This window comes from Rhamphochromis longiceps, linkage group LG23 (assembly GCF_057381845.1).
Source record: "Rhamphochromis longiceps isolate RC_006_pf linkage group LG23, R_longiceps_female_GT1.1, whole genome shotgun sequence".
Taxonomy (NCBI): Eukaryota; Metazoa; Chordata; class Actinopteri; order Cichliformes; family Cichlidae; genus Rhamphochromis; species Rhamphochromis longiceps.
In genome coordinates this window covers 46,326,093-46,353,546 of record NC_140578.1, presented here as the reverse complement: position 1 = coordinate 46,353,546, position 27,454 = coordinate 46,326,093, and the positions used below count along the sequence as shown (strand labels likewise).

General features: G+C 41.9%; 1 protein-coding gene across 3 annotated transcripts in view; it reads right to left on the bottom strand.

Moving 5' to 3' along the window:
- dmd (dystrophin) overlaps positions 1 to 27,454 on the bottom strand; it is a 314,957-nt gene that overhangs the window by 75,888 nt on the left and 211,615 nt on the right. For all 3 annotated transcript variants that reach the window (XM_085398703.1, XM_085398704.1, XM_085398705.1), the window contains exons 46-62: positions 26,017 to 26,139; positions 24,055 to 24,227; positions 23,746 to 23,881; positions 23,365 to 23,540; positions 21,607 to 21,754; positions 21,157 to 21,282; positions 20,545 to 20,694; positions 20,243 to 20,341; positions 19,873 to 19,972; positions 19,036 to 19,205; positions 18,656 to 18,773; positions 16,169 to 16,380; positions 15,691 to 15,845; positions 13,589 to 13,778; positions 2,886 to 3,058; positions 2,633 to 2,789; positions 904 to 1,015 (exon numbers count right to left, since the gene is read on the bottom strand). In XM_085398703.1, the coding sequence (XP_085254829.1) occupies positions 904 to 1,015; positions 2,633 to 2,789; positions 2,886 to 3,058; positions 13,589 to 13,778; positions 15,691 to 15,845; positions 16,169 to 16,380; positions 18,656 to 18,773; positions 19,036 to 19,205; positions 19,873 to 19,972; positions 20,243 to 20,341; positions 20,545 to 20,694; positions 21,157 to 21,282; positions 21,607 to 21,754; positions 23,365 to 23,540; positions 23,746 to 23,881; positions 24,055 to 24,227; positions 26,017 to 26,139 (2,518 nt within the window). The remainder of the gene's footprint in view (positions 1 to 903; positions 1,016 to 2,632; positions 2,790 to 2,885; positions 3,059 to 13,588; positions 13,779 to 15,690; positions 15,846 to 16,168; positions 16,381 to 18,655; positions 18,774 to 19,035; positions 19,206 to 19,872; positions 19,973 to 20,242; positions 20,342 to 20,544; positions 20,695 to 21,156; positions 21,283 to 21,606; positions 21,755 to 23,364; positions 23,541 to 23,745; positions 23,882 to 24,054; positions 24,228 to 26,016; positions 26,140 to 27,454) is intronic.

Below are 27,454 nucleotides of genomic sequence, written 5' to 3'. Positions count from 1 at the left end.
GTGTAGTTAGTGTGTAGTTAGTGTGTAGTCAGTGTGTAGTCAGTGTGTAGTTAGTGTGTAGTGAGTGTGTAGTTAGTGTGTAGTTAGTGTGTAGTTAGTGTGTAGTTAGTGTGTAGTGAGTGTGTAGTTAGTGTGTAGTTAGTGTGTAGTTAGTGTGTAGTTAGTGTGTAGTCAGTGTGTAGTCAGTGTGTAGTTAGTGTGTAGTGAGTGTGTAGTTAGTGTGTAGTTAGTGTGTAGTTAGTGTGTAGTGAGTGTGTAGTTAGTGTGTAGTTAGTGTGTAGTTAGTGTGTAGTTAGTGTGTAGTCAGTGTGTAGTCAGTGTGTAGTTAGTGTGTAGTGAGTGTGTAGTTAGTGTGTAGTCAGTGTGTAGTCAGTGTGTAGTGAGTGTGTAGTTAGTGTGTAGTCAGTGTGTAGTGTAGTCAGTAGTGTTGTGTGTGTCAGAACAATGAGGCGCCTGCTGAGTGTTACAGGTGTTACAGCAGTGATACATCTGCTGCTGTCAGGCCTGCAGGTATCAGGCTGTTGTTCTCCTTCATCTCATAGTGGACAGAAATTATTTTTGGAGCGGCACAAATAATTTGTGTGGCATCAGATTTGATGCAGAACAGCTGATTGTTCTGTGAATAGTTTGAAATGTTTATTTAAAAAAACACCTTGGCACACGCCTGCTGCTGCTCACAGTGGACCAAGGGACGCTCAGGGAGTTTGTGTGTTCGCTCAGACACATGAAACATTAGAGGCAACATCACACTGCTTATAGCACTTACATTCTTAATTCATCCAGTAAGTATAACATTAAAACAAGCATGAAGTGCTGAAGGGGGACATTTTAAGCTATGGAAGAATAGTGGAGGAGAGCTTCTAAGCATTCTAAGCATAATTGTGTGAAATGAGTGTGTGTTACCTCTGTGCTCAGGTGACGGTGTGTCTTGTGGAAGTTCAGACAGAAAGAGTCCCACATCATCCAGAGCCTTGGTCATAACGGGCTCTTTCGCTCGCAGCTCCCTCTTGAAACCCTGTAAAAGCACACATACTTTTTGCATTTGTACTAAACTAAACATCAGACAGTCAGTTCCACCCTTCAGTGTCATATCTGGGACTAAAAGACTGAGCTTGATGTGACTTTATACAGAGAAATCTGTCTCAAAAGGGTTACAAATGCATAGGGTACGATCAGAGGCATAAACACATGTGTGCAGTGATCTGTCTGTAACTTTTGAGGACTCACAAGTGCTTCAATCCACACACAAAGTCATTAGTTGTTCACAGAGTCTATTAATAAAGCTTCACAAATGGAATAATTTTCTCTTTCAAAAAGCTTTCTGTGGATACGAATGTCTAAAAATACAGGCAGTGGCCAGTGGTGGCCCTCAGCCTCAGTAGATGCAAAGGGTACTTTCAAAATCCTAAGTCACCTTGTTCTTAGGTTATCACACTGAAAAAGATTTTCAGAAAACTTGACCTCTGACCCCTGACCTTGAGGCCAAGATCACTGAGATTCAAACTTGTCTGATATTCATACTAGATGTGCCTATGGTTTCAAAATCCTGTCACTTCCTTCTCAAGTGATCACAAACTCAGGTATCCATGTTGAACGACAATACCCCATCAGCCTTTTACAGCTGAGGGGTAATAAAATACTTGCAACATCCTTCTCACTCACTTACAAAACCTTTCCTAAGTGAGAGGTTTCACTCCTGATACGCATGGATCACACTGCATGCCCACGTGGGGTTTTGAGATGTCTGAGAGGAGAAGCCAGCTCTCCTGCCTCAGTAGAACTGAGTAAGGCAGATAAGACGGACCGCCATGATGGAGAGCAGTTTGTTGTTGTTTGTTTGATCTCCTGTCCCTCACTGACTCAAAAGGCTCCAGACTCTGGGTAATGATGGTTCCAGCTCTGTGAATCATTTTGTTAATCCTGCTGGCACTGATGGAGACAACGGCAAAGGAAGTCGCCAATAAAGGATCTGAGAAGCTTCTTGTACACACCATCACTGTTGGTCCATCCATCCAAACTCTCATTCAGGTGAACTCCGTACCTGTACCTGTAGTACCTGTAGGTGTTCACTGGTTCCACCTCCATACACATGTTAATGGGCCTGCTTACTTATCTTCATTTAGATGAAGATACATATGCAAATATGCACGCTGTATCCTTTTCAACGTTTTCTTGTTCCTAGACCTGACGACCCTCCTGTCTTCTTTAGTGGAGTGATCTAGGACTAGAACAGTGCACTTTGATGCAACCTCAAAGGCTGAAGGTGATTTTAGACTAAAATCCTGGGTTTTCCTCCAATTATTAAATCTGACTACAAAGCAGGCTATAATTATAAGTTGATTAGTTTATTCACTCACATCTTTGATGTCACTGCGTGCTGCCTAGGGGAATTAATCTGAGTTAATATTTCTCTAATTAATTCTGTTTAAAGGCAGAAACTGATCATTTTGTTTGAGCTTTAGTTAAAAAAAAATTTGTCGAAGGTTATCATGTGCTGATGTCACTTCCTGTGCAGATATATTGTCGATTCCTGTTTGTGAAAAGTCATGGCAGTCGTGTTGACAATTAGCTGAACACAATCTGCACCAAGAAGCAATGTTGAGTGAGCGTTCTACCATGCTGCACCTCCTACCCGGTGTATGTCCAGCTGAGCCTGCACGGCCGGGACGTCCCCCCCTACAGGTCGCTCCTGCTCCAGCTGCTGACTTTTCAACCTTAGCCAGTTCAACAGTTCTTGCAGCGACATGTGAACCCTCTTCCAGGGGGCCATCTCTGAGTCCAGGTGGGCCCTTGAAACAGAAACACAAACATTTTTTCTTTCTCTGTAGTTTCAACAACAGTCGTTTACAGTTCTTTGCGTTGTTGGAACCATTGCAACCGCTCACCTCATGCGGAGGGTCTTGTTGTGCAGGTCATTCCACCGCTGGGTCATGTTGCCAAGACGTCTCCTGAGCAGAGCCCCATCCTCGGAGTCCCCCAGTGACGTAAGAATCCTCTGCCCATTTTCATCCAGGGAGTGATACAGTTCTGTGTGGCCGTCAATCTCTATTTGGAGGTCCTATAATTGCCAGAAATGGAGAAACAGCATGAAAAACTGTAAAATTCGGTTACAGCACACACTGAATTTTTTGGTAACATCAGCAATCTTTCAGGACTTTCACTGATTGGTGCTTAAAATCAGATGATGATCCGTTAATCAAGATATCAACCGTATTTATATTTATATTTACATTAACCGTTTGTATTTTAATTTCTTAGCACTGTAATGTCAAAATGTATAAAACTCCGGTGATTTCACTTCTGTACATTTTGTCCTACAGACAGTCCATTACTGAAGCTCTTTATGTTCCCAATTAGTATTTGACAGTCCAACCTTTTGTCAAGTAAAAAGGAAAAAAGATCCATTTGATGATGGAACGACCAAAATAACAGATATGGCGATATGGGGCCAGGGTGGTGGCGGTGAGGGTTAGTGACAGCCCGAGAGCAGGGGTAATGAAGATGTTGCTGTTCTGCTGTGGATCCTGCAGAACCCTTCACCCAGATGTAAGCAGGGAGCATGGTGGGGATGTGAAACAACAGTGAAACATTTGTTCTGATCAGAGAACGTTTCACTGCAATGTCCTGGAAGTGGGGAAGTGGAGACTCAGTGATCTTCTCTGCTGTCTTCAGCCCTCTCTGCAGGGATTTCCGGCACTGCAGGCCCCTGACCACACAGATATTCATGTCAGTAAGCTCTCTATAGTACCCTTGTAGAAACTGGTAAGGATACGAGAGGGTAAGTGACCTCTCCTCGTCCGGAGCTCTCCTAGCAACAGCTCTGGTGTGCAGTGACCGGGACAAAGTGTCTGTTATCTGTACTCTCTGGAACTTGGTGCTGCTGACCAGGTCCACTGCTGTTCTGTTAATGACTGTGTGGGACTGTGCCGACTTCCCCTTAAGTCGACAATGAGCTCTTTGGTTGTTTTCAGCACAGACAATGTGGTCGTTCTCCAGTCTCTCAAAGGACATCACAATGGGACTGAGTGCTTTGGGGCAGTCGTCATGAAGATACGGGCACTTGGGCACTTGAATGTTGGCAGCAATCTTAAAGAATCAAATGGAATCCCCTTTTATTGTCACTGTATATGTAGAATGAAATTGTGGATGCTCACCACCAGCTGTGCATGGAATAATAATATGAATAGCAGGACAGCAAGAATGAATAACAGACTAGATTACATACGCACAAGAGGTATGTATACAAAACAGGAGGCACACAATAAAAAGGCACACATTAGAGAACAGTTTACAGAGTGCTTGAAAATAGTGTAAAACACTTGGTCTGAGTATAGAGTCCATGTGCGAGTGTCCTGGAGGTGTGTGACCTCATTGACCAGAAGCGCCATCTGGGGGGCAGCAGGTCAAATCCGTGGTGGGCGGGAAGCAAGTCGTTACATCTGATGGCCCTTGCAGCCCGTTCTCACTCTCGAGGCGTAACATGTCGACGTTTTGTCACCTAGCGTAAAATGTTACGCTTTGGGAGTGAGAACGTGTTGGCCCTGGAGTCAGGAGGTGCTGGTAATGGCTTCCAGAGGTGGCAGAGGATGGCCAATGACTTTTTTGGGGAGTGTTAATTAGCCTCTGCACAGCCTTTCTGTTTTCAGTCCTGGCCTCTGCGTACCAAACACACGGTGGTAGAAGCAGCAGCTTCTGGTCCAGGTTATTCTTCCTCTGAATGCAGGACAAATGAAAAATGTCTAAAAGAGCTGAAGCTGGTCGGTCAGGACACCAAGCTGGTGTGTTGTCAGTGCCGGCTGCTTTTCTTACGTTCCCTCTCCTCAAAGTCGTATAGAGCGCTGTTCCTTGCAGGTGTATGACTAAATGCCTCAACCCTTCATAGTGTTTGTTTACTTACTTATTCAGAAAGGTTGTCTTGTTCACACAGGGTGGAGGAGTAGCTTTAAACTCTTTGATGGCGTTGATACTTTGCCACATTCGTCTCTTGTTTGCATGGTCATGGAAGAACTTCTGTATTCTCTTACCAAAGTCATGCTTCGTTGCTCTTATGGCATTGTTCAAGTTGGGTCTTGCTGATCTGGGTGCCATCATATCACATTACACCTAAAACCGTCACTTTGTGCTTTCATTGCAAGCACCCCTTGGTCATCCACAGTTTGTCACCAGGAATGTCATCTAACAAAGACATCTTCCACATATTTCTAAACTTATGGAGACACTAACTCAGCGTACTCATCTACACTCAGTTGCAGATGCCTTGAACACATCTGTTAATACATTCAATACAATACATCTTTTAATGCTTCTGTGGCTCCTGTAGAGCACTTGCTTCACAGTGGGGTTTTCTCTGATTATTAAGCACTTCTATGCAGGAAGCAGCATAACAGAAAAATGGTCTGACGAGCAGAGGTGGGGGCAGGGTGTTGCCTTAAATGCTTCCTTAATGTTTGAATAGGCGAGGTAAACTCAGGCTAGGTGAAAATCAGTGTCACTTCATCTTATTTTAATTTGGTGCCTTCATAAAGAGACTCCTGCATTTGAATTACTGGCTTTATTAATAGCTAATACATCATTTACTAATGCTTTATACATAAATTCAATCATTAAGGGAAAATGTCCATTTCAGGAGTCTTCAGAATTCTGTGATACCTGATAAGACAGACAATAGTTACCTTAATGCCTTACATACTGTCTATTAAGTATTAGTAAATGACTTATTTACAAATTCTGTGCTCAAAAAATTACGATATCAATTCTTTGTGTCTGACTTTATCTACTTTTTCTTATTTTAATTCTCTTAATGTTATTGTCATTGTTTGAGTATTGGCTAATTACCTTCCACATGTTCTTTATATTACTAAAGTAAAAGAGAGCTGCAGTAGACGTCTGACCTCTCACAGAAAAAAAATGGTACAGCCGGGACCCCAAGTTGTTTGCATGACTTGATGAATGTCAGATTGTTCTCACTCCCGAGGCGTAATACATCCCGAGGTATTCCATGGGAACGCGAAAGACAACCTTCCGCGTTCCTATGCTACGCACCGGGCTGTGGATGAAATCCAATAGAACGACCGTCCCACAGTAATAGACGTTCCAGCCATGTATTCCAGCCCTAACCTTATCCCTTAACCCTAACCAGCACTTTAATGATGTTAGTGTTTTCAGAGCGATTTAAGTAAGATAAACGTACTTGTGTAGATTCATTCCAAACAGTTCTCATGTTTCCTCATTTTTCCGACCTCGTAATACAGCGCTCCCTCGCTATAACGCGGTTCACCTTTCGCGGCCTCGCCGTTTCGCTGGTTTTTTTGTGTGCAATTTTGCATGTTTTTTTTTTTTACAGTGCATTGTGTTCTGCGTCCTGATTGGCTGTAGACCATTGTTAACCAACCTCCTGCCGTGTCTCCTGTACAGTCCAGAATACATTCAGCTTGTTAAATTTACACAAATCTTCGATCTCTAGCAGTGTGACTCTGAAGAGCTGCACTGTATGTTTGTAAGTTTCCTGCCCAACAAACGCAACGATGTCGACGAAACGACAACCGCAGGTCTTTGGTTTCATTCTCTAATACTGGACTTATTTTTCTACAAGGTTTGAACTTTGAGAGTTTAAACAAGAGAGAAAAGTGAAAATGTTCAGCCTGTCTGAGAAAAGTGTATAAAGTGTGTAGTGACGGGTTTTACATCCTTAAAACAGCTATAATAATTGTAAAAAATAAGGTTGGCTACTTCGCAGATTTCACCTATCACGGGTTATTTTAGAACGTAACTACCGCGACATACGAGGGACGGCTGCATAGGGAAGCAGTAATATACAGGCGATTTGTCACCTTGTGGAAAATGTTACGCTTTGGGAGTGAGAACGTGTTGTGAATATAGTCTCATCAGTTTTACCACAATGCTATGCAATTCAATTTTAGAAAATGCTTTATTTAATTGGAAAAATATGACACATTACTTGATTGTACCCCAAACTGTGGAATAACACTAGCATTCCCAACATTAGATCTAGTCCATGTGTAATACAAATTACTCATCCCTTATTTTACTGTGATGATTGGTGGGTTCAAAAAGGTCAATAACATGCTTCTTTGTGGTTATCTTGTGGCAAAGCAATCAAACCACTTATTTCTTTTGAGTCCTCTTTTTGGAAAATTGCATTCTCCCAACTTTGTGGAAACACTTTGGGGATGCCCCCTTTCTTTTCCAACATGACTGTGCACCAGTGCACAAAGCAAGGGCATGGGTGAGGCAGTTTGATGTGGCAGAATTTATCTGTCCAGCACAGAGTCCTGACCTCAGCCTGACAGAGTAGAAGAATGGGCAAATGTTAATATAAACACACTCCTAAACCTTGTGGAAAGTCTTCCCGGAAGCGTTGAAGCTGCTACAGCTGCAAAGAGTGGGCAGACATCATATTAAAATCCTATGGATTAAGCATAGAGTGCCACAAGTTCATGTGTGTGTACACACAGACAAATACTTCTGGCAATAGTGGACGGTATCGAGCATTTCTGCTCAATTTGAGTACTCGAAGCTCTTTTACTACAAACACTAAAAATATGAAACTGAATTTGACAGAACTTCTTATGTTTCTGTGCTTTGTGAAGAGGACGTGTCACTAACTCACCATTTTTATTAAAGAATCAACAGTGTCTTTAGAGCAAATCTTCTTATAAAAATAAACTGGAGTCAGTGAATAAAAACATGCTCCTCCTTTTTGGGAAGAGAAAAAACAAGAAGCGCTGAGGACATTATAAATAGGAGTTAAGTAAGTGCACTTGTTTACAAGAGAGCACAACTCCAGAGGGCAAGTGTGATACTAACACTGACATTTTAGGATTTTGATGTCCACCTGTTTTCATTACAATACAATGATGTCATCCTGTTATGGTGTTATTGTGACGGTGTTGAGAAAATAAAAGTGTTGTACAGCTGCGTCCATGCCCTTTCAAGATGATACACTCTACTCTATATGGTTTCTTGAAATTGTCAAGGTCACACAATGAAGATCAAGGTCAGCTGCTTAGCCAACACGGGAGATCATGTCCCCCCTACGACACTGTTGTGAAGTTTAAAGACTTTCAATTAAAAATACAAAAATCCCAGCCCTGCACAGCCTGGCGACCTGTCCGGGGTGCACCCTGCCTCTCGCCCAAACACACAAAATCTGAAACATGATATCATGAAAACTGTGGACGCTAGACTGCTAACAAACAATCAAATGGAACAAATGACACAGGGGGCAGGAGGATTTTATTACGATTACCATGTGATCTAAATGAGGACACAATGTCAGGCAGTCCAACAGTTTGCATTTTTACCTTGATTTCTGCCTTTTAAATGAATAGTTCCAGAAGTCGTGCGAAAGAAAAATCTTTCCTACTGTTAATCTCAAATGCCCCACAACAGAATCGAGCTTATATAAAATCAAGTACCGTAATTGTCGGGCTATAAGCCGCTACTTTTTGCACAAGCTTTGAACCCTGCGGCTTTTAGTCAGGTGCGGCTTTTCTATGGATTGTCCATGATTTTTGTCATATCGTAAGACGATTTGTTTTGTTTGTTCCGCTGTTGTACGGCACTACGTTGCCTGGCGGAAGGATTGGGGTTCAAGAGTGGTATGTTGGTCACATGGCAACGTAGTGCCGTACGAAGTAGCGCGAAAAACAAACTTCAAAGTAGCGCTACGCGTTCAGCGGGAGGCGTGGATGACGAGCGGTGATAAACTTGCGAAAAGCAAGTTATGCCCAACTCCACCGGTGGAATCTGACAGCGTGGAAAAGTGTGAAAACATCCACGATCACCAACGGATTTTGAAGGGCTGGACTGCTGCATGATGGAGAGGAGGACACCGCCACGGCCCTTCTGAGGGTGTTCGACTCTGACACTGACAACGAGGATTTGTTTGGTTTTGAAAGTGACAACGAAGGAAAGAAGCGGAGAGTGGATGACGAAGCCATCATGAGCCTGTTTGTATCCGACACTGGAGGAGAGGACTTTGGTGGTTTTAGTGGCAGGAAGATGGTGGTGAATGACTGACTTTTCTTCTTGTTAAAGCCGTGTCACTGCACCTGAGCCTGAAAGGTAGTCCGAATCTATTTTTCTGGTGTGCTGTAGGTTACTGTTATGTACTACATGTGCAAATATGTACCCATAACTTGTTTTTCAAAATATTAATAAAAGGGGTGTGTCTCCAAACAGCCATCTCTTTCCTGACAATTCCCTTTGTGCATATTCTCTTACATATGATAAGTCAACATTGAAACAACTGCGGCTTTTATTCAGGTGCGGCTAATGTATGTACAAAACAGGATTTTCCCCTGATTTTAGCTTGTGCGGCTAATATTCAGGTGCGCTTTGTAGTCCGGGAAATACGGTATATTAACTGTTTTGTAGCCAGGAAAAAAATTAACTCTTGAGATTAAAAATTTCCCCTTTTAAGAGTCTCCTGACCAAGCAGTACAATCCTTGGTTGCATACATTAAATCACATACACATAGAAATCCATGCACCAGTTAAGTACAGTCAGAGTAAAAAAATAACACAACCCAGATCATGCTAAAAGTGCTACTGAATGCCACAAACAAAGGAACAATATTCAGGCAAAACAGCAGCCTGCATTAGTTCTTTAGAATCGCTTTAAAGTCATTAAGTGAGACCAGCTCCTTACGTTGATTCTGCAGCTGATTCCAGGAGCAGGAAGCTGCACATGTGAAAGCTCAAATTTAGTGTGAAGCTTTGAGACAGACGGAATAAATCTTGGGAAATAAGATGTATAAGAATATATCAGTCATATATATCATATATACGTCATGACAAAGCAGACCAGCAAAGGAGTGGTGAGTAAGAGCTTGTAATCCAGCATATTTAAGGATGCATGCATATAAATCGCATTGCTATAATCAAGTATAGACATAAAACTGGGAACAACAAGTCTCTTTCTTCTCTCAAAGTACAAGCAGGACTTTTAGTCTAAAGTAAAAACCACAATTCAGTTTTTTCACCAGTTGCTGAAACTGAGGCGTAAACGAGAGCGAGTCATCAACTGAAGTCCTAAGTAGCTGTAATCAGATACTAACTCAATCTCAAAGCCCTGAATTGTAGTAATACACAAAAGGTTACTTGGTTCAGATTTTTAATTTGTGAACACCATCGATTTTTTTTGGTCAGCATTCAAAACAAGTTTTAAATGCCACAGGTTATTCTGTAGCGTAGTGAAAGTTGATTTAACAGATTACAACCTATATGAATCATCTCAAAAGTTTAGTGTAAATGTCAGTAGAGTAAATGTTCCAAATGAATCTACTTGGTTTTTATTCCCAACCTGAACATGGTAGACCTTTCTGCGCAGCATCGTCCAGACTGAACCCTGGAATCCCCAAAATCACACATCAAAAAGAAGAAGCACCTCCATTAAGCCCCATTTCATTCCTTCTAGCTTCCAGCAGGCTGAATTACACTGCCCTCTGTTTAAGTGTTGGTGACACAGTGAGACGTTCAGATAAAGAGGAAGAGAGGGAGGGTCAGTCGCACATAAAAAAGAGAGATGGAGTTGAACGTCTGAGTCAGAGTGAACACAGGGTACGAGAAAGAGTTAAAATGACGATGAAAGACGCAGAGAAACTTTCAAGGTTACATAAAATGATGAGTGTACTTCTTTTCCAATTAAACCTTATCTGCATGTTGTAGCCGAGGGAACGAGTGAGACTTCATAGGATGCTGTGTACTTTTAGCACCCATCATTGTAACTGGACAAAGACAACTATCTCAGTGCTACACACAGTGCTACACACAGTGCTACACACAGTGCTACACACAGTGCTACTGTTGTACTGAGAGAGCTCTGTGTGTACATGTGTGTGTGTCCCCGTAGGTGTGTTGTGTGTGTGTGAATTTCTGATTTTAAATGTGCTGCTTGTGTGTTTCCTTGTAGTGCATGCACTGCACACTGTGTCACAGTGGTTGTGTGTGCATCACTGTACATGCTGTGCTACCAGAGAGTGTGTGTGGGTGCAGGGTGAGGGTTGACGGTCAGAATATGTTTTCTTGCAGAACAGAGCGTTCCCTTCACCCAACACCCACAATGCATTGGGGGAATTCGGGATTTGTGTGCAGACAGTGACAGTCCAATCAAATCTCACCATGTCAGCATTCCTGTCATACTAGCCAGAGCAGAGTTGAAGAAGGGCTAAAAACTGGAAATATACTGGATGTGTGGCAGATGAGACTAAAGTCTAATCATTAGTCTTTTTATCCATATCAGGGTTGCGAGAGCGGGCTCGAGACTATCCCAGTTATCAGAGGGCGAGAGGCGGGGTAAACCCTGCACAGAATACCAGTCTGTTGCAGAGCTAACGCAGAGACAGACAACACTCTCCTTAACACCTGTGGGCAATTTAGAATCACCAATGAACATAACCCTACTAACTGCATGTCTTTGAACTATGGGAGGAAGCTGGAGTACCTGGAAAGAACCCACATTGGTTTTACTTTCTCACTAATCCTTCATGGTTGTACGAGTTTTTCCTTGCCTAACTTAATTAAACTGTGTTAATGGTATAACCAATTTAATGATTAATTCTGATGACAAACATGTTTGAACTTACAGCTTTCATCACTGCAATGTGAACCCCTCAAAACCAAACACAAAAATAAAATGTTTTTATATGTAAAAGCCAGATGAGGTCCAAACACCAATCAGCAAAGAAGACACTAAATTGCTGGTTAGTAAATGAATATGTGTTTAAGGCTGTTTGTTTTATCCAATGAGGAGGTCTAAGCACTCCTTGCTGCGCTGTGCAGCATGCACTATGTTGTTTAGCTTGTGTCTGGGAGTTTTGTCCTCGGGATCAACCGGTTTTAGTCTGAGGTTATGGCTGGGTCTGAAGTGCACTGATGTTATGCTTGCAGATAAATCTCCTGAGTTTCTCAGATAAACAACAAAGTTGTTACTAGGGCTGCTCAATTAATCGAATTTTAATCTCGATTACGATCTGGGCTTTCAGCGATCATTAAAAATGACTGAGCCGATTATTAGCCCCTCCCTCGTGCTTTACTCTCGCGCTGCTCCGTGTGGCAAATCGAGCGCACCTCTCTGCAGAAGCTCAGCAGAAGTTATTTGGAGAGGAGAGTGACTGCTGTTGGTTGAAAAGAGAGGTAAAAAAACTTCAGTGGTGTGGAAACATTATGGGTTCAGTCAGACGTGGATCAAGTAGACATAGTGTGTAAACTTTGCTACGGTGTCGTAGCTGCACCACAGAGCAACACTGCAAAGTTCACTAAACACAGATGTTTACATTTTTCATTGATTTTTTATATTGCAAACATTTGCACTGTTATCAGTATTTGCACTATTTTATATTATTTTTTAAAGTCATTATTCAACACATTGTTATTGTTAAATAAATATCGTCAAATAATCGAGATCTCAATTTCAGTGAGAATAATCGTGATCATCATTTTTGCCATAATCGAGCCGCCCTAGCTGTTAGATCTCTTTCTCCCTTGTTGGTGTCCAGGCCCAGCTGGGAAAACCACGTGTTTTAAGAGCTTTCTTTAATGTGTGTGTTCGTGTCTTTGGCTTAGAGGGAATGTTTTGTGCCCAGTGTTGCAGCGTCCAAATGACCAGGTTTGTGTTGTGGGAGTCAAAGAGTAGGTACTGGTGTGTGTGGGCTTTCAGTAACGTTCAGTGTTGAGGTTTCCATTCAGCAAGCTATTATCATTTTTTCTCTTCCCTGGTGAGCTTTACATTTCTAACCACTGAGTTGATGTGAACAGTGAAGGTTTCTACTTCTTGGGTTTAGATTTTGACCATTGTATCACATCCATACTCTTGTCTGTAGCAACTCTCGTATTTTAAGATATGTGGCGGTGAGGCAAAGGTCTAACAGTGTACAAATCTGATCATTTGCTGGCACTCTCCACTACCTCCTTTGTAGGGATACAAGTGAAAAGGGAGACCACATTAAAGGACATTATGGTTTAATCTGGTTTGGCACCAGCAGCAGCAGCAGACCTATCTTCAGCCTCCAAACCTGTGTGTGCTATGAGACCAGTTAGGTTTTCTAAATAGTATTGTAAATAGTTTTGTCCTTTTTCAAATAGCAAAGGGCTGAGCTGCCTATTTATTTCTGTACATTTATCTTGTGTAATAAGTCAGGGAGTTATGGGGTAGTGCTTGGATTGGCTTGTTTTGTTTGTAATTTTGCCCTGGAGCTTAAGCGTTGAGTTTTGATAGTATTGGTGCAGCAATAAATCTCACATTTATCTGTGACTTGGCCATTGGGTTTCTGGTTTTGGGGACCAGGGCGAGGACACCCTTTTTTATTCCTTATGTTGCACCTAGACCGAGGCATAACATGTCCCTGCTTGGATTTCCTTTACACAGACGTCCTCATCACTAAATGAATGATTCTAAACTGGCCACAGGTGTGGATGTGAGTGTATTGGTCCTCATGACTTAGCCCTGACAAGGTTAATCTTCAGGGCCTTATGCTGATTTCTGGAACGTGTATATGTCCATATCTGTACATAGATACAGAGCTAGCTATATCAGAAAGATGAGGTGCACCTGTGTATGGCCCACCTTCCACTGTTCCAGCAAGTTCCTTGCTGCCTCAGACTGCTCCTGCAATCTCTCCTTGTTCGTGGCATCTAGTAAAACATTGCAGGTCGTCTCAGCCTCCGTGAGCCAGTTGAGGAACTTTTCCAAATCAAAGTAGAACTGCTGCAGCAACTTTAGAGCAGCTTCCAAAGCTGCCTCCCTGTCCGAAACACTGAAAATGTGCAGACAGATGACAAGAAACAAAGGTGGTAAATAAAAGTTATTTCCTCAAAAAAGTTAAAGAAGCAACAGATTTGTTTTGCACACATCGGTAAACACGATGGCTCAAAGTTTAATATGAATTCTGATAAAACGTCGCATGTTTGATATATGTACAGTGAGGTTGAGTTAACAATTCAATAAAAAAATTGACAAAAAAGTCTCATAAAACATATACAAAGTACTTAAATATATTTAAACTTTATCTCCTTGTCACTTCACCCCAAGTCCAGCACCCTGAGACTGTATGCTAAGGGGAAGGAAGGGAGCCAGGGACCAGTGAGACTCAGCACCACAGTCCAGGATGAGGCAGTGAACATCCATGAATACATGAGGAAGATGGCCTCAACCGACCGCGTGCTCAGTGAATACCTCAGGCAGCAGAAACCCAAGAAAGAGGAGGAACCATCATGGAAGGACCAGCAGATAGAGGAGGGGGCTGATATCCAGAAATCCTACCAGTGGCTGGACAAAGCTGGACTGAAAGACAGCACAGAGGCACTAATCATGGCAGCACAAGAACAAGCTCTGAGTACAAGATCCATAGAGGCTGGGGTCTATCACACCAGGCAAGACCCCAGGTGCAGGCTGTGTAAAGATGCCCCAGAGACAATCCAGCACATAACAGCAGGGTGCAAGATGCTAGCAGGCAAGGCATACATGGAACGCCATAACCAAGTGGCCGGCATAGTGTACAGGAACATCTGTGCCGAGTATAACCTGGAAGTCCCGAGGTCAAAATGGGAGATGCCCCCAAGGGTGGTGGAGAATGACCGAGCTAAGATCCTGTGGGACTTCCAGATACAGACGGACAAAATGGTGGTGGCTAACCAACCGGACATAGTGGTGGTAGACAAACAGAAGAAGACGGCCGTAGTGATCGATGTAGCGGTTCAAATGACAGCAATATCAGGAAGAAGGAACACGAGAAGCTGGAGAAATACCAAGGGCTCAGAGAAGAGCTCGAGAGGATGTGGAGGGTGAAGGTAACGGTGGTCCCCGTGGTAATCGGAGCACTCGGTGCGGTGACTCCCAAGCTAGGCGAGTGGCTCCAGCAGATCCCGGGAACAACATCGGAGATCTCTGTCCAGAAGAGCGCAGTCCTGGGAACAGCTAAGATACTGCGCAGGACCCTCAAGCTCCCAGGCCTCTGGTAGAGGACCCGAGTCTGGGCGAGAGGGGAAACTGTTTCTTTTTGTAAAACAAAACGTGTTCATTTATGTCATTTTAAGAATATTTAAATAGTTTCAACAGGGTAAATAACAAAATCCTGCACTCTGCATGTGTTATTACTGAACTGCAAATTTAAAGTACATTTAAAAAGAATAACAGAATAAATATATAGAAAATACAATACGATTCCCTTAGCAGATAGAGAATAAATAAGAAAGATAAGTAAATACTGACCAGAGAGTGAGTGGTTTTCCTTTTTAGGATCAATTCTATTCCAAATGTAATGTAGCAGAAGTCAGTAAACAAGCCTAAAGATTTGATAGACGTAATATCCAGACTTCCATGATGGCTAAATAGCTTTAAAAGCTTTCTTGTTAGATAATGCAAATGCTCTTTTTATCATGCTCGTCTGTTATGTGGAAAACTAAACGTGTGCCTTTTGTGCCAGGAAATCACATCACGATTACTTCCTGACTAAACACGTTTTGCAAAAAGGTGAAATAGTCATTGTGGTGTTTTGACGGGGTAGTTGCACTAAAGTGCACTTATTATTTCCATGGAAACCAAGGTTGAAAGCGTAAGAATAGCATCGTTTAGAGACATCCATTAAGTCAAACACCAACATAGCTGCCTAAATGTTTATTTTTAATAAAAATAAAATAAATGCAGAATAAAATTTAAATAATGCTTACCGCTTGTTGATGTATATGCAGGCAGTGTCCATGTTGTTGTTGATCTGGGTGACTTTGTGAGTGTCATCGTTGCCATATAGCGTCAGTAGTTTGTTGGCCAGTGTATTGGTTTCTTTGACTTGTATCTGGGATTGCTGCAGCTCCTTCATTAAGAGCTGGGTAAGCAGGGAGAAAACAAAGGCCAAATCATCAACACGATTACCTGGTTCCACCTGATTAGTACTCTAAGCGATCATCGTAACGGGCAGAACTCTGTCTAAATAAATAAATACATCTGGGTAAATTCCCAGATGATTAAACATGCAACTGTTTTGCTGGTAAGACCTGAAATGAGTAAAGAAAATCAACAGCCTATGTATGCAAGATAATTCATAATTTGATTGGGGGGTTATATTGGTTGGATCTGATTAATGGGGGGCTCTTGTAAGCAGACTATATGTCTGTATAAATACAGTGAAATTCAGAATGCAGATCCCACCTTCAGTTCAGCGTTTTGTTTTTTCAGTGCATCAACTGTATAAGTGATCTCCTGCCATGAATCCAGTCTCTCATTGGCCTGTTTGACGACATGATCCACCCCCTTCTTGGCGTCCAGCCAGTTGGTAGAGTCTTGCAGCATGTTTTGTAGCTGCTTCATCCTATCAGACAGTTTGGTCTGACAGTCTTCCCAGTAAGCCTGGAGTCGATCAACTATGAAGAAAGAGAGAAAACACTGCTTAACAAGTTCTTTAGAATAAAATCACACAACTAGTAGAGGTGTCAGACAGTTTGAAAATAATACATGGACTGAGTCTGGAAACCTAAATCCATCCATCCATCCCTCCCTCCATCACTGGGGATTTTGTATGACATACATACCTGTATACACTGGACAAAGACTCACATATATAATGTAATCACATATACTCGTATACACTATACATACCTACACTGGAGTGTTTGTATTGGAATCACTGCATTTAACCTACATATTCAATTCACAGGACACATATATTTAGGTCAAATATTACCTACAAGCATATTAATGAAGTCTGTGCCACTTGTTATATAAGCACCTGCTGATCCATACTGGTTACAATATAATAATTAGGCTCAATAAGTAATCTTTGATTGTGTTATAGCCAAAGGTGACAAGTCCAAACATTGGGCTAATGCTGAGTATGGACTTGGGAGTCTCTTTACCCATTTTTGCTGCCCAAAAGTTGTGAACAATCCTTCTTTAACAAATATAGTAATCAAATCCATCCATCCATCCACCCATCCATCCATGCATCCACCCATCCATCCATGCATCCATCCATCCATGCATCCATCCATCCATCCATCCATGCATCCACCCATCCATGCATCCATCCATCCATCCATCCATGCATCCATCCATCCATCCATCCATCCATCCATCCATTCTCTTCCTCTTATCCAATTCCAGGTTATTTAGGAAACCTAAATAAAAAAACATATTTTTAAGATAGTTACTGTTGGACTTCTTCAGATAGAAAGAAGATGAGAATTTGAAGTTGAAAGAGAAAGCTGATAACTTTTGTACATTTGGCCTTTTGTGATAATTATACCTTTACTGGACAGTTACAGCTAGTACAACTAGCTCCCACACTCCCTGTTTGTCATGACTACACAACAAAGTCTCAGTTCTTGGCAGGAAGAGAACAGTAAACATTTGCATTTGATATCAAGGAACATATGATGCTTTGTAATCTCACAGGTAAAAACAAGACTTTTTTACACTATATATGACTGAATCTATTAAACTAAACTAAATTATGAGTAAAACACAAACAAAATCAGAATGTGCTATCAAAATGAACACTGTAGTAACTCCTCTCTTTGAGATGGTGATCTTTGCGAAAACAAGCAGTAAGAGAAGAAGAAGAGAACTGAGAACCTGCAGATTTGTAGAGGAGGAGTGTCCCCCAATATAAAATAGAAATATAGAGGAAAGGCTTTTGGCTTCAGGCTAATTTAATACAATTTGTGACTACAAAAGCATGCACACTTGGGCTGGGCAAAAACTGAAAAGTACTGTTGAAGGAGGTAGATCCGGCTCCAGTGATATCGGCTTCTGAACTGATTGATTGGTCATTATCATTTGATTATCATTTGATCTGTACCTGCAACTAGAGAAGGAAAATGCAAAAACTGAGAAGGAGCGGTTGCAGTGTGACGTGGAACTTGAAAGAGTGAGGGTCGGGCGATATGTAAACATTTTCCAATTGGCAATAGTCAGTCCAATCGCCGATAGGCAATATATTCACGCATGCGCAGACTTTTTGATGGGCGGGGCAACGTAATCATGCACAGACTGATTTACGCGTGTTTAAACGCGGGCATCACGATTTTTTTTAACGCTTTCAACCCATCAGGAGCGCAGAAGGAACAAAATTTGGACAAACTGGAGGGGGAGACAGTAAAGGCTGGAAGTGGCAGAGAAGCAGACAGGCAGAGATTTAGAAACTGGAAGAGGGGAGAGAAACAGACTAATGCTGAGTTTGCTTGGAACATTTTCCACCACTTTACATGTTGACGTGGTGCTGAGGAGGCAGGGACACATGATGATTTGTGTAACATGGTTATCTTGGAACAGTTTAATAGGAAGAAGGTGAAGACAGCTTCTGCAGCTTCTGTTATGGCAGATGAATATGTTTTGTCCAACTCCAGGCCTCGAGGGCCGGTGTCCTGCAGGGTTTAGATGTGTCCTCGATCCAACACAGCTGATTTAAATGGCTAATGATCAACATGTCTTGAAGTTCTCCAGAGGCCTGGTAATGAACTATTCATTTGATTCTGGTGTGTTGACCCAGGGTGCGATTTAAAACCTGCAGGACGCCGGCCATCGAGGCCTGGAGTTGGACACCCCTGATAAAGCCTAATATAGGCTTTAAATAAGCTTCACTTAGCCTCTGTGGGAGGCTAGGTGATGCTATGTTGCATGTGTATGTGTGAGACTTACTGCGTTCAGAAATAGCATTGCGGGTCTCTTGGCTGCTGGTTTTGTTCTTCAGGTTCTGGGCTGCTGTGATCTGTGTCTCCAGGAGGGGGCGGCGTTGATCAAGATCCTGTAGAGAAGCCTGAAAACAATCATTTTAGTTTCTCAGTTGTTTTAACTTACTTATTGAATTTTCCAAGCAATTAAGGAGGAAAACAAATCAAGAATAAAGGTCTGTAGCATGTCTAGCTTGTCAGTTTAACCACTGACTGTTTTAAACTTTCTGTGAGTCCTCAGTATTTACACACTGAGCCATACTCTCACACGGCCCCGTGAATGTCGGCAGCTCGGTCAGGTTTTGCAGTGCTTTAAATAGAGTCAACAGTGAGGTCAGAGGTCCGGACCTTGAGTTGCCTGATCATGTCGTTGATGTCGTCGAGGTCAGCCACCACTACCCGCTTGTTCTGTACCATGTTATCCATCATGGTCAGCCAGTCAGTGAGCTCAGCCCAGGACTTGTTGAACTGAGCCAATGCTGCGTATTCAGGCTGGGAACTTCCTGTCAGACCTTCATCTGAGACACAGATACAGTTAAATGAACTTTTAGTGGAGGAAGTGCTCATATTCTTATTTCAAAATAAAACCACAGTAAAAGTCCTTCACTGAATTTGCTGAAATGAATCGCTCATTATGAACAGAGAGAACTCGATGGCCCACCACCAAACGCATCATTCATGCTTTAAATTCATAACCACACCGACCCGGTCCCCATTTTTCAAACAACCATTTCAAAAACCAACGGCAAGTTTATTCCACGTGGTCACGAGTTGGGTCATGACCTGGTTTCCAACCACCGTTTTTAATATTGTGACTGTAGCATTAGAGACAGCTCCCCAAATCAGCTGATATTCTATAACCATGTGCAGGAGCTGATCTTTCCATTTGTTTTTCCATTATTTAAATGATTCTAATTATTCAAATGGTATCACTCATAGCCCGAAGTGTAATCTGGGCAATGACTGATCAACAGAAAAAAGAAAGATAAAAACTAGAATCTCAATCCCAAAAACAAATGAATAATTAAAAGAAACTGAACCAGACTGAATCTAGTAAAATGAACTCTTACTGAACCTAATATCAGGACTTTCAGTTGTACTGGGAACATGAATTTGTGTCCTAAACTCAGTCCGAACTTAATCTTGTGTGCACATGCATGCGTGAAAGATTAAATGTGGTCTTACTGTCTTTTCTGGTTATAAGCTGAGCAGCCGTCCTCTCCTTGTGCTGCTGCAGCAGCTCCAAGATTACTGTCCAAGATTCCCTCAGCCTAATATATTTCATCTGAAAAAACATACAAGCACACATGTGAGCAGTTTCCTTATTGTTGATAACAACTTCACAGGTAAGTGTCCAAGCATCAAATGCTGGAAGAAGTATGTATATTTTTTGAGTCGACGTTGTTTATATATATTTGTGTCTTGTTACATTTCTTCAAAAAGTAACTATTTATTCATAATATTTAAGGTAAAGGTAGAAGTGAGACAAGTCAGTGTTTTAATGATTTCATGTGATTGAATTTGCACGTGAGTCACCTGTATTTAATTTCCTCACCTTGCCAGGTTGCTCAAGAGGAGAGTCCTTGTATAACTGATCAGCTTTCTCCAACACACACTCCACCTCTGGCTGCTTGACTTGCACTTCGTTAATGAGCTGGAGAATCAGAGAGCTTAAACTGCAATAAGCCTTGTGGACAGATGAGTGTATTGCATGTAATATAATAAATAATATATTGGATGTAATATATGCAATGTATTATTTATTTCAGGCAGTTTGGGCTTGAATGTTTTACTAGTAAATGCCATGGTGCACTGATACCATGCATACATCTATATGCACACTGTTTTGCACCATACCCTGGCAGATGGTCCCTCAGGGCTGTGCTCCAGCTTGGCTCTGGTGCTGGATGCCCAGACTGACAGGTCATCCAGATGACTCTCACACTTCTCCATCTCCTTCAGCAGACCCTCGATCTCCAACTGACGTTCAGGAAGAGCCTTCGACACCTAAATGAAGATTGGCCATGAAGCCTACCACTCCCACCGTGTTGACCCATTTTTCAAGATATTTATTACTACGGGGGAGGTGAGGTGGTGATAATCTGGTCTGTAGTAAACACAGTATAAGAATGGTTTTCCATCGTCTTTCTGGTAAAGATTAAAGCTCACCTTCTTTGGTAAATCAAACTCTGTCTGGAGCAAATAAACTAAATCTAAGAGAATCTTTCACAGCTTTTGTACACAGTAGATGAAAGTGAAAATATTGCCACTTTGATAAAAAAAAAGAGATTATAACACCAACAAACTTTCAAGCCGTCAAACCTAAACGTCGTAAGCTTAATGATGTGGTGCACTGCTTAGCTAGACGTAGGGAATACCCTTCTCTCAGAGCCTTTGTGTATTATTCAGTTGATGCCTTTCCTGGGCAGCGGCGTGCTGTCCGCTGTGTGTGTAGTGAAAGAAGCTGACCTGAGACCAGCGAGTGTTTATGATCCTGATGTCTTTCTGTTTATCAGCAGGAAATGTTATCTGCTTCAGTCTTGAGTTCAGATTCCCCATCACTACATTCTGGGCAGGAAGCTCCTCCACACATACCTGACACACACACACAGAGACACACAAGCACATTACTGCAGCAGCTCAATACAAGCAGAATCTTATGTAAGATTTCAGAAACACACACACACACACACACACACACACACACACACACACACACACATACACGATCTTGCAATAATTAAAACGCTGCAATGTTTTTACTAATTACACACAGCAACACATTGGAGTAATTTACATTATGACTCATCTGAACTCATTTACACGATGATGGCAGCTAAATTAATTTGCATAAATCCGTAAATATGCACACACATTCAGGAAGCTCATAGTAACTGTGTGGCTGTGAACTGAATATACCTGAACTTTGCCCAGAGTGTCTCTTATGTGCTGTGGCTCTGCAGGCTGCAGAGGAATGGCCAGGACGCCCTCAGCTTTGTCCAGCCAGCCCAGCATCGAGCCAACATTCTCCTGCAGCTCTGCGGTCAAGGTGGATGCCTCTGCAGACCTGTAGGGTTAGAGAATCCAAGAAACAATAAAAGAAGTGTTTTCCTCTTAGGGGCGGCTGTGCCTCAGGAGGTAGAGCTGATCATCTACTACTCAGAAGGTTGGTAGTTTGATCCCCGGCTGTTCAAGTCTGCATGTCAAAGTATGCTTGGACAAGATACGAGCCCGGTTGAACAAAGGGGCAGTATGAACGTGTTATTCAAAGTGCTTTGAGTAGTTTAGAAAAGCACTTTATAAAAACAGTACATTTACTATATTGAAAGACCACATGGGCACAAAAATCAGTAACGCACGCACGCACGCACACACGCACGCACGCACGCACACGCACACGCACACACACACACACACACGAGTGTATTCATATCCTTGTGTGGAAATCTCACTGACACAATGCTTTCCTTCGCTGCTTATCCTACCCATAATGCAATTGTAACGCTGACACTAAAACCACATTTTGAGTCTCAAAAATGCCTTCAAACTTTTGGGGGCTGTTGGTCCCTGTAAGTATAGTAAACGTGCACATTACCACCGTTACAGTGGGTTTAGGGAGCAGTGCCAAGGGAGGCTGACCAACACAGCTGATGCCCATATTCTAATCATGCTCCCTCTATTTTAGTAGCACCCAGGACCTGAAGAGGAAGAGGAGCACAAGCAGCTGAGCAAGAACGACACCAAAGGATGACTGTTTGAAAAAAAAAAAAAAAATCCAAAACACTAAGACTCAACCATGAGCCCATCGGTGTGTCAGTTTTCTAATGACATTTGTTTATACTGTTAGCTTCTTATTTGTTTCTGTGGAACTGATTCTACATGCTGCTAACAGGCTGCTTCTAATTCCATGAAACATCTGATGTTTAATGATGATAAAAGGACAAATCCACGTCCAGCTTTAACATCACGCTGGGTTCTTGGCTAGCTTAGGATTAGCATGCTGTCGGTGCAGGTGCTTGCAAAAATGCAAAGTTGTGTTAGCAGAATAATGCACAAAGTTTGCAATTTACAGTTGCACTCTTGTCTTTTTGTGCAATAAAAATAAAAGCAATGTCCACATCCACGCTGTAGATTGCACCATTATTTTCCTCCAAATACATTTTTAGTCCACATGACAAAAATCTGCTGATTACAGTACAATTGCAAAAAGCAACAAGCAGAATCAATCGACAGGCACACTAACAATTCCAACGAATTCAAATACTTGGAATTGGTTCTCTACAAGCACCGCTTCACAAATACCATCCCTAACAGGAACCATCATGGAAGGACAGGCCTCTCCATGGCACGCACCACCAGCTGACTAAAAACTCCTACAAGTGGTTAGAGAAGGCTGGACTGAAAGACAGCACAGAGACATTAATAATGGCAGGACAGGGACAAGCTCTGAGCACAAGGATCAACAGAGGCAGGAGTCTACCAGGCAAGACCTGTGCAAATATGACCCTGAGGCAATCAGCACATAACAACATGTTAGCAGGCAGCGCATACTTGGAACACCAGGACCAAGTGCTTGAAATGCTTCTAAAATTCCCAAGATGTGGAACTCATGTTATGACAAGGCATGAGTTACTCTATCCATGTGGAAGCTACAGACACGTACACGTGCACATTTACCTCCTTTTTCGTTTGTTAAGCTGCTGGCAGACGTTGGCCCACCGAGTGTTCAGTAATTTGAGCTGTGATTGAAGCTGCAAAGCATCATCTGGTGTGCTCATCTGGCTTATGTCCACCCCTGCAGAGTTCACTCTGCCCAGCACCGCTTCCTGGAGGGGTATTTCCTCAGTCAAGTCCTGTGACACAGTAGATTATTACTGATTAATTATTTATTGATTTCAAGTGAAAATTATAGACAGAGATCCAGGTGGAATTTTAAGATTTCCCACAGTGTCGTTGACACTATTCAACAACAAACGCTCAAATTTACCTTTAATTTACAGGTTATATTTGTGCAGTTACATTTTCTCGAAAAGGAAAAGTAGTGTATGCGTGTTTTACCCTTAGGTGCTGTCTGTGTGCTCCTGGGTCACTCTCGGCCAGTTTCAAAGTCTCCTCAGCATCGTTCAGCCACTCCTCAAGCTCCTTCTGATCCGAAACAAACTTCTGCCACTTGGAGTTACAATCCTGCCAACGCCTTGACACGCACACAGAAAAATGTTTATTTATAATTGTGCACAATGTTTGAAATATGCATGTAAGCACACACACATAATACCACGTGTGCACATAAAACACATACAAAAGCAAGCATGCGTGCAGAAACGCACACACGTGCAGGACTCGCAGTATACAGGGAACCACCCTTACTTAAGCCTGTCCTGGTAGAGCTTGTTCAGTTTGCCCCAGTTGATACTGAGCAGGTTGACAGACTCCTGGATTCTTTGGCCCTCCAGAGGTCGAGCACCAGACATCATCTCCTTCCTGTGAGCCAGTACTCCATCGACGGGACCTCGCAGCTTGTCAATGTTCCCCTTTACATCCTGCATGTGTGGAGGATAAGATTATGGTGGAAAAGTGACTGAGGAGAGTACACTCTCTGGTGTGAAAATATTTCGAATTGTTCTCTTAACACGATACATTTTAGAAGAAAACCCCAAAATAGAACAGAATATAATTTCCACATCCCAATTATGCACCATTCTATGTTACATAAAATCCCAAAAAGTACATCGAAGTTTGTGGTTTGTTGGGATTTAAATAAATATATTCTTAGTGCTTATTGTCTGATTATATCGTTTTATGTATGCCAGACCCACACGAGAACTATGTTAAGGGTGACAAGTTGCCCTGGCAACAGACTTTAGAAAGAGGAAGTGCAAAGCTGCAATATGTAAAATTAAAGATCCTTTTTTGAGTTAGACCACTCTGAGCCGTGTCTTTCTTTGCCGTTAACGAATACAAAGAACTGGATTTAATAGGTTGTAATGTGACAACCAGTTCAAAGGGTGTGGATACTTGTTCAAAGGACTACAGTAGCTCGAGTTGCTATTCATTATTACAACAGCTTCTTATGTTACAAGACGCACATTTTCCTGTTTGGTACGTAGTCATAGAAACTATGGTACACAGTAGGGATGCACCGATACCGATACTGGTATCGGGGCCGATACTGTAAAATATGTGTGTACTCATACTCGTAAAAGTTAACCGATACCAACTTATTTCATTAGTCAGAGGGTGGCTGGTCATTTCTGTTGTAGTTTTTTAGATTGGCCACTAGGGGGACATCCCGCGCTAAACAGGCACAGGGTTAGGCGAGTGAGACTGGCGGCTCCAGATAAAAAAGAGAAACTGGAGGCTGCTGTAGCTAGGCTAAACAAAATGCCAGCAGTGTGGACCGGAACAGCCAACTTTAGCTCAGGTTTTGGAAAAGCGATGAAAAATGTCAAGAGAAAATCCACGGGCAGTTAAAACAACAGAGGCTCTGACTCATTTTATCGCTCTGGATGACCAGCCAATGCCAGTTGTGGAAAACATAGGATTGCGCCGTCTTCTCAGCGTACTCGTACTCGAGCTGCGATATAAAATTCGCAACCGCCCACACATCAGGGAGATAATGGTGCCAAAACTTTCTGAAGAGGTAAAGACAAGCAGTGTGTGCGCGATGTCAGTCCTCTGTTTAACGGCACAGTGGACTGTTGAGGAGTTTGTTCGTCAATGCCAAATACTTTCGTTATTTTGTTTGTTTGTTTGTTTACAATATGGACACTCTGCAATAATTTAAAAGTTTATTTTATTCTCAAACCTAAGTTGTATTTATTTTATTCCAAACAGGAGTGTTTATTTATTATTCTGAAAGCTCGAGACAGTGCCAATAGTTCAGTGATATTTTGTTAAATTACAATGTGGAGACTCTGCAATAATTTAACAGAAGTGCTTATTTTTCACTTGAAATTTTTTTGTGGTCATTTTTATTAATATTTTATTTTTTACCGGCAGAGAATAAAATAAAACCTGTCTTCCAATTCATTGCATTTGTGTGTGTGTGTGTGTGTGTGGTAGAAAGAAGTTTTTGTACTCTGTATCGGCAAGCACTCAGATCCAAGTATCGGTATCGTATTTGTTTGAAAAAACTGGTATCGTTGCATCCCCAGTACACAGCATGAGAGAAAATACATTAAAAAATAAAACAACATTGACTACAACAGGAAACTCAGTATAATGGTATAAACAACAGTATAATACTTATAGGTTTTAGTTATTTGATCACACTGGTGGTCAGTTTTGACTGACTGGGCTTTCAGACAGAAGTTCAAAAGCAATGCTGACCTTCAGGCAGTGCTCTTGCTGAGACATGTTATAATATGCTGCAGGCCAGTATTCAGGAGAGTTCAGCTTGAAGTCCGTCTCTGACACCGAGCACAACAGCGCCTGGAGCTCTGTGATATACTCCTGATTACACAAGTGCACACACATGCACACACAGACACATAAAAAGGCAACACAAACATACAAAGCAGAGCCAAATCAGAAAAAGAGAACATATCAAAGAAAACAACATCTGCAACTGATCTGCAATTTTGTTTTCTCGTCATCTTTTTTGAATGTGTAAGAAATCTCAATAAATGACTCATTTTCCTAAACCCCCAAATTTTCAAACTACATTTTGTATCTGCATAGTTTATTTTTGTCTAATAATAAACTTGTTGTGTATATATATGCATTTGTGCATAAGTCATGTAAGTGTAACACATATGATCAAAACACAGAAAAATGTGACCAAACAAAGGCTGGGAACTCTGCATGGCCAGTACTGAGTAAATGTCTCTTTGCAAACACAATAACCATTGAAGCCTTTTGAGCTCAGAGTATGTGACTCCGTGTTTGATTGAATAGGTTTCATTCGTTCTGCAAACTTTTAGTACTATGAAGCGATGGTGTCCCTGTTTGGAGGCCTAACCCAGCTGTATCCTAGTTTAGGTTAAAGGGTGAGGCAAAATCTTCAGCTTGTGCCTGATGTAGTTTATTGAGATACTGAGTTGTATTTATGTTTCTTCTTTCTGTCATAGAAGTCAAGTTACTGACATTTGCTTCGAGAATTTGGAAACGTTTGTTAAACTGCAGTTTTTTGAATTCTTTCCATAAAAGCTACGCAAACTACTACCTAAAAACACTTGTTTTCATTTTTAGAGTCCCAATCAGGTGCATAGAGTAACCCAAGCCTGTTAATTGTTAGGGGACGGCTGGAGGAGTCTGAGTGTTGAGAAAGCCTTAAAATGTGCATCTTTAATGACGACTGTGAACGAGCTGTAACACTAACAGGCTAATTGAGATCTGAGGATCTTTGGTCAGTGAGAGCTGAGGTCTCCTGGGGGGTCCTACTTTGAACTGTCCAAAGCAAAACTAATATGCTAATCTTGTTTTTTTATTTTAAGGATCTCAGTTTTTACCACTGATGCCCAAACATCTGCATGCTAACGTGCACCTGGTGCCATAGAACCACTTGTGTTCATCACGAAGGTCAAAGTGATTTTGATGTGAAGACCTGGTGGGCTGATCCTTCAAGCCTTTGCAAAAGAAAAGCCCTTTCTCTGATATCATGCCAAGTGTGTGTGTGTGTGTGTGTGTGTTATGAGGTGAACTTGAGAGGTACAGTTTTGAATGCCTTTGCTTCTCTGCTTACAGTCATCATGGTTTCCTACACTAGGAGCACGTCTCTGAAAAACGTGCTGTCACCTACCATCCTGTAAAGTTACCGCTCACTTTT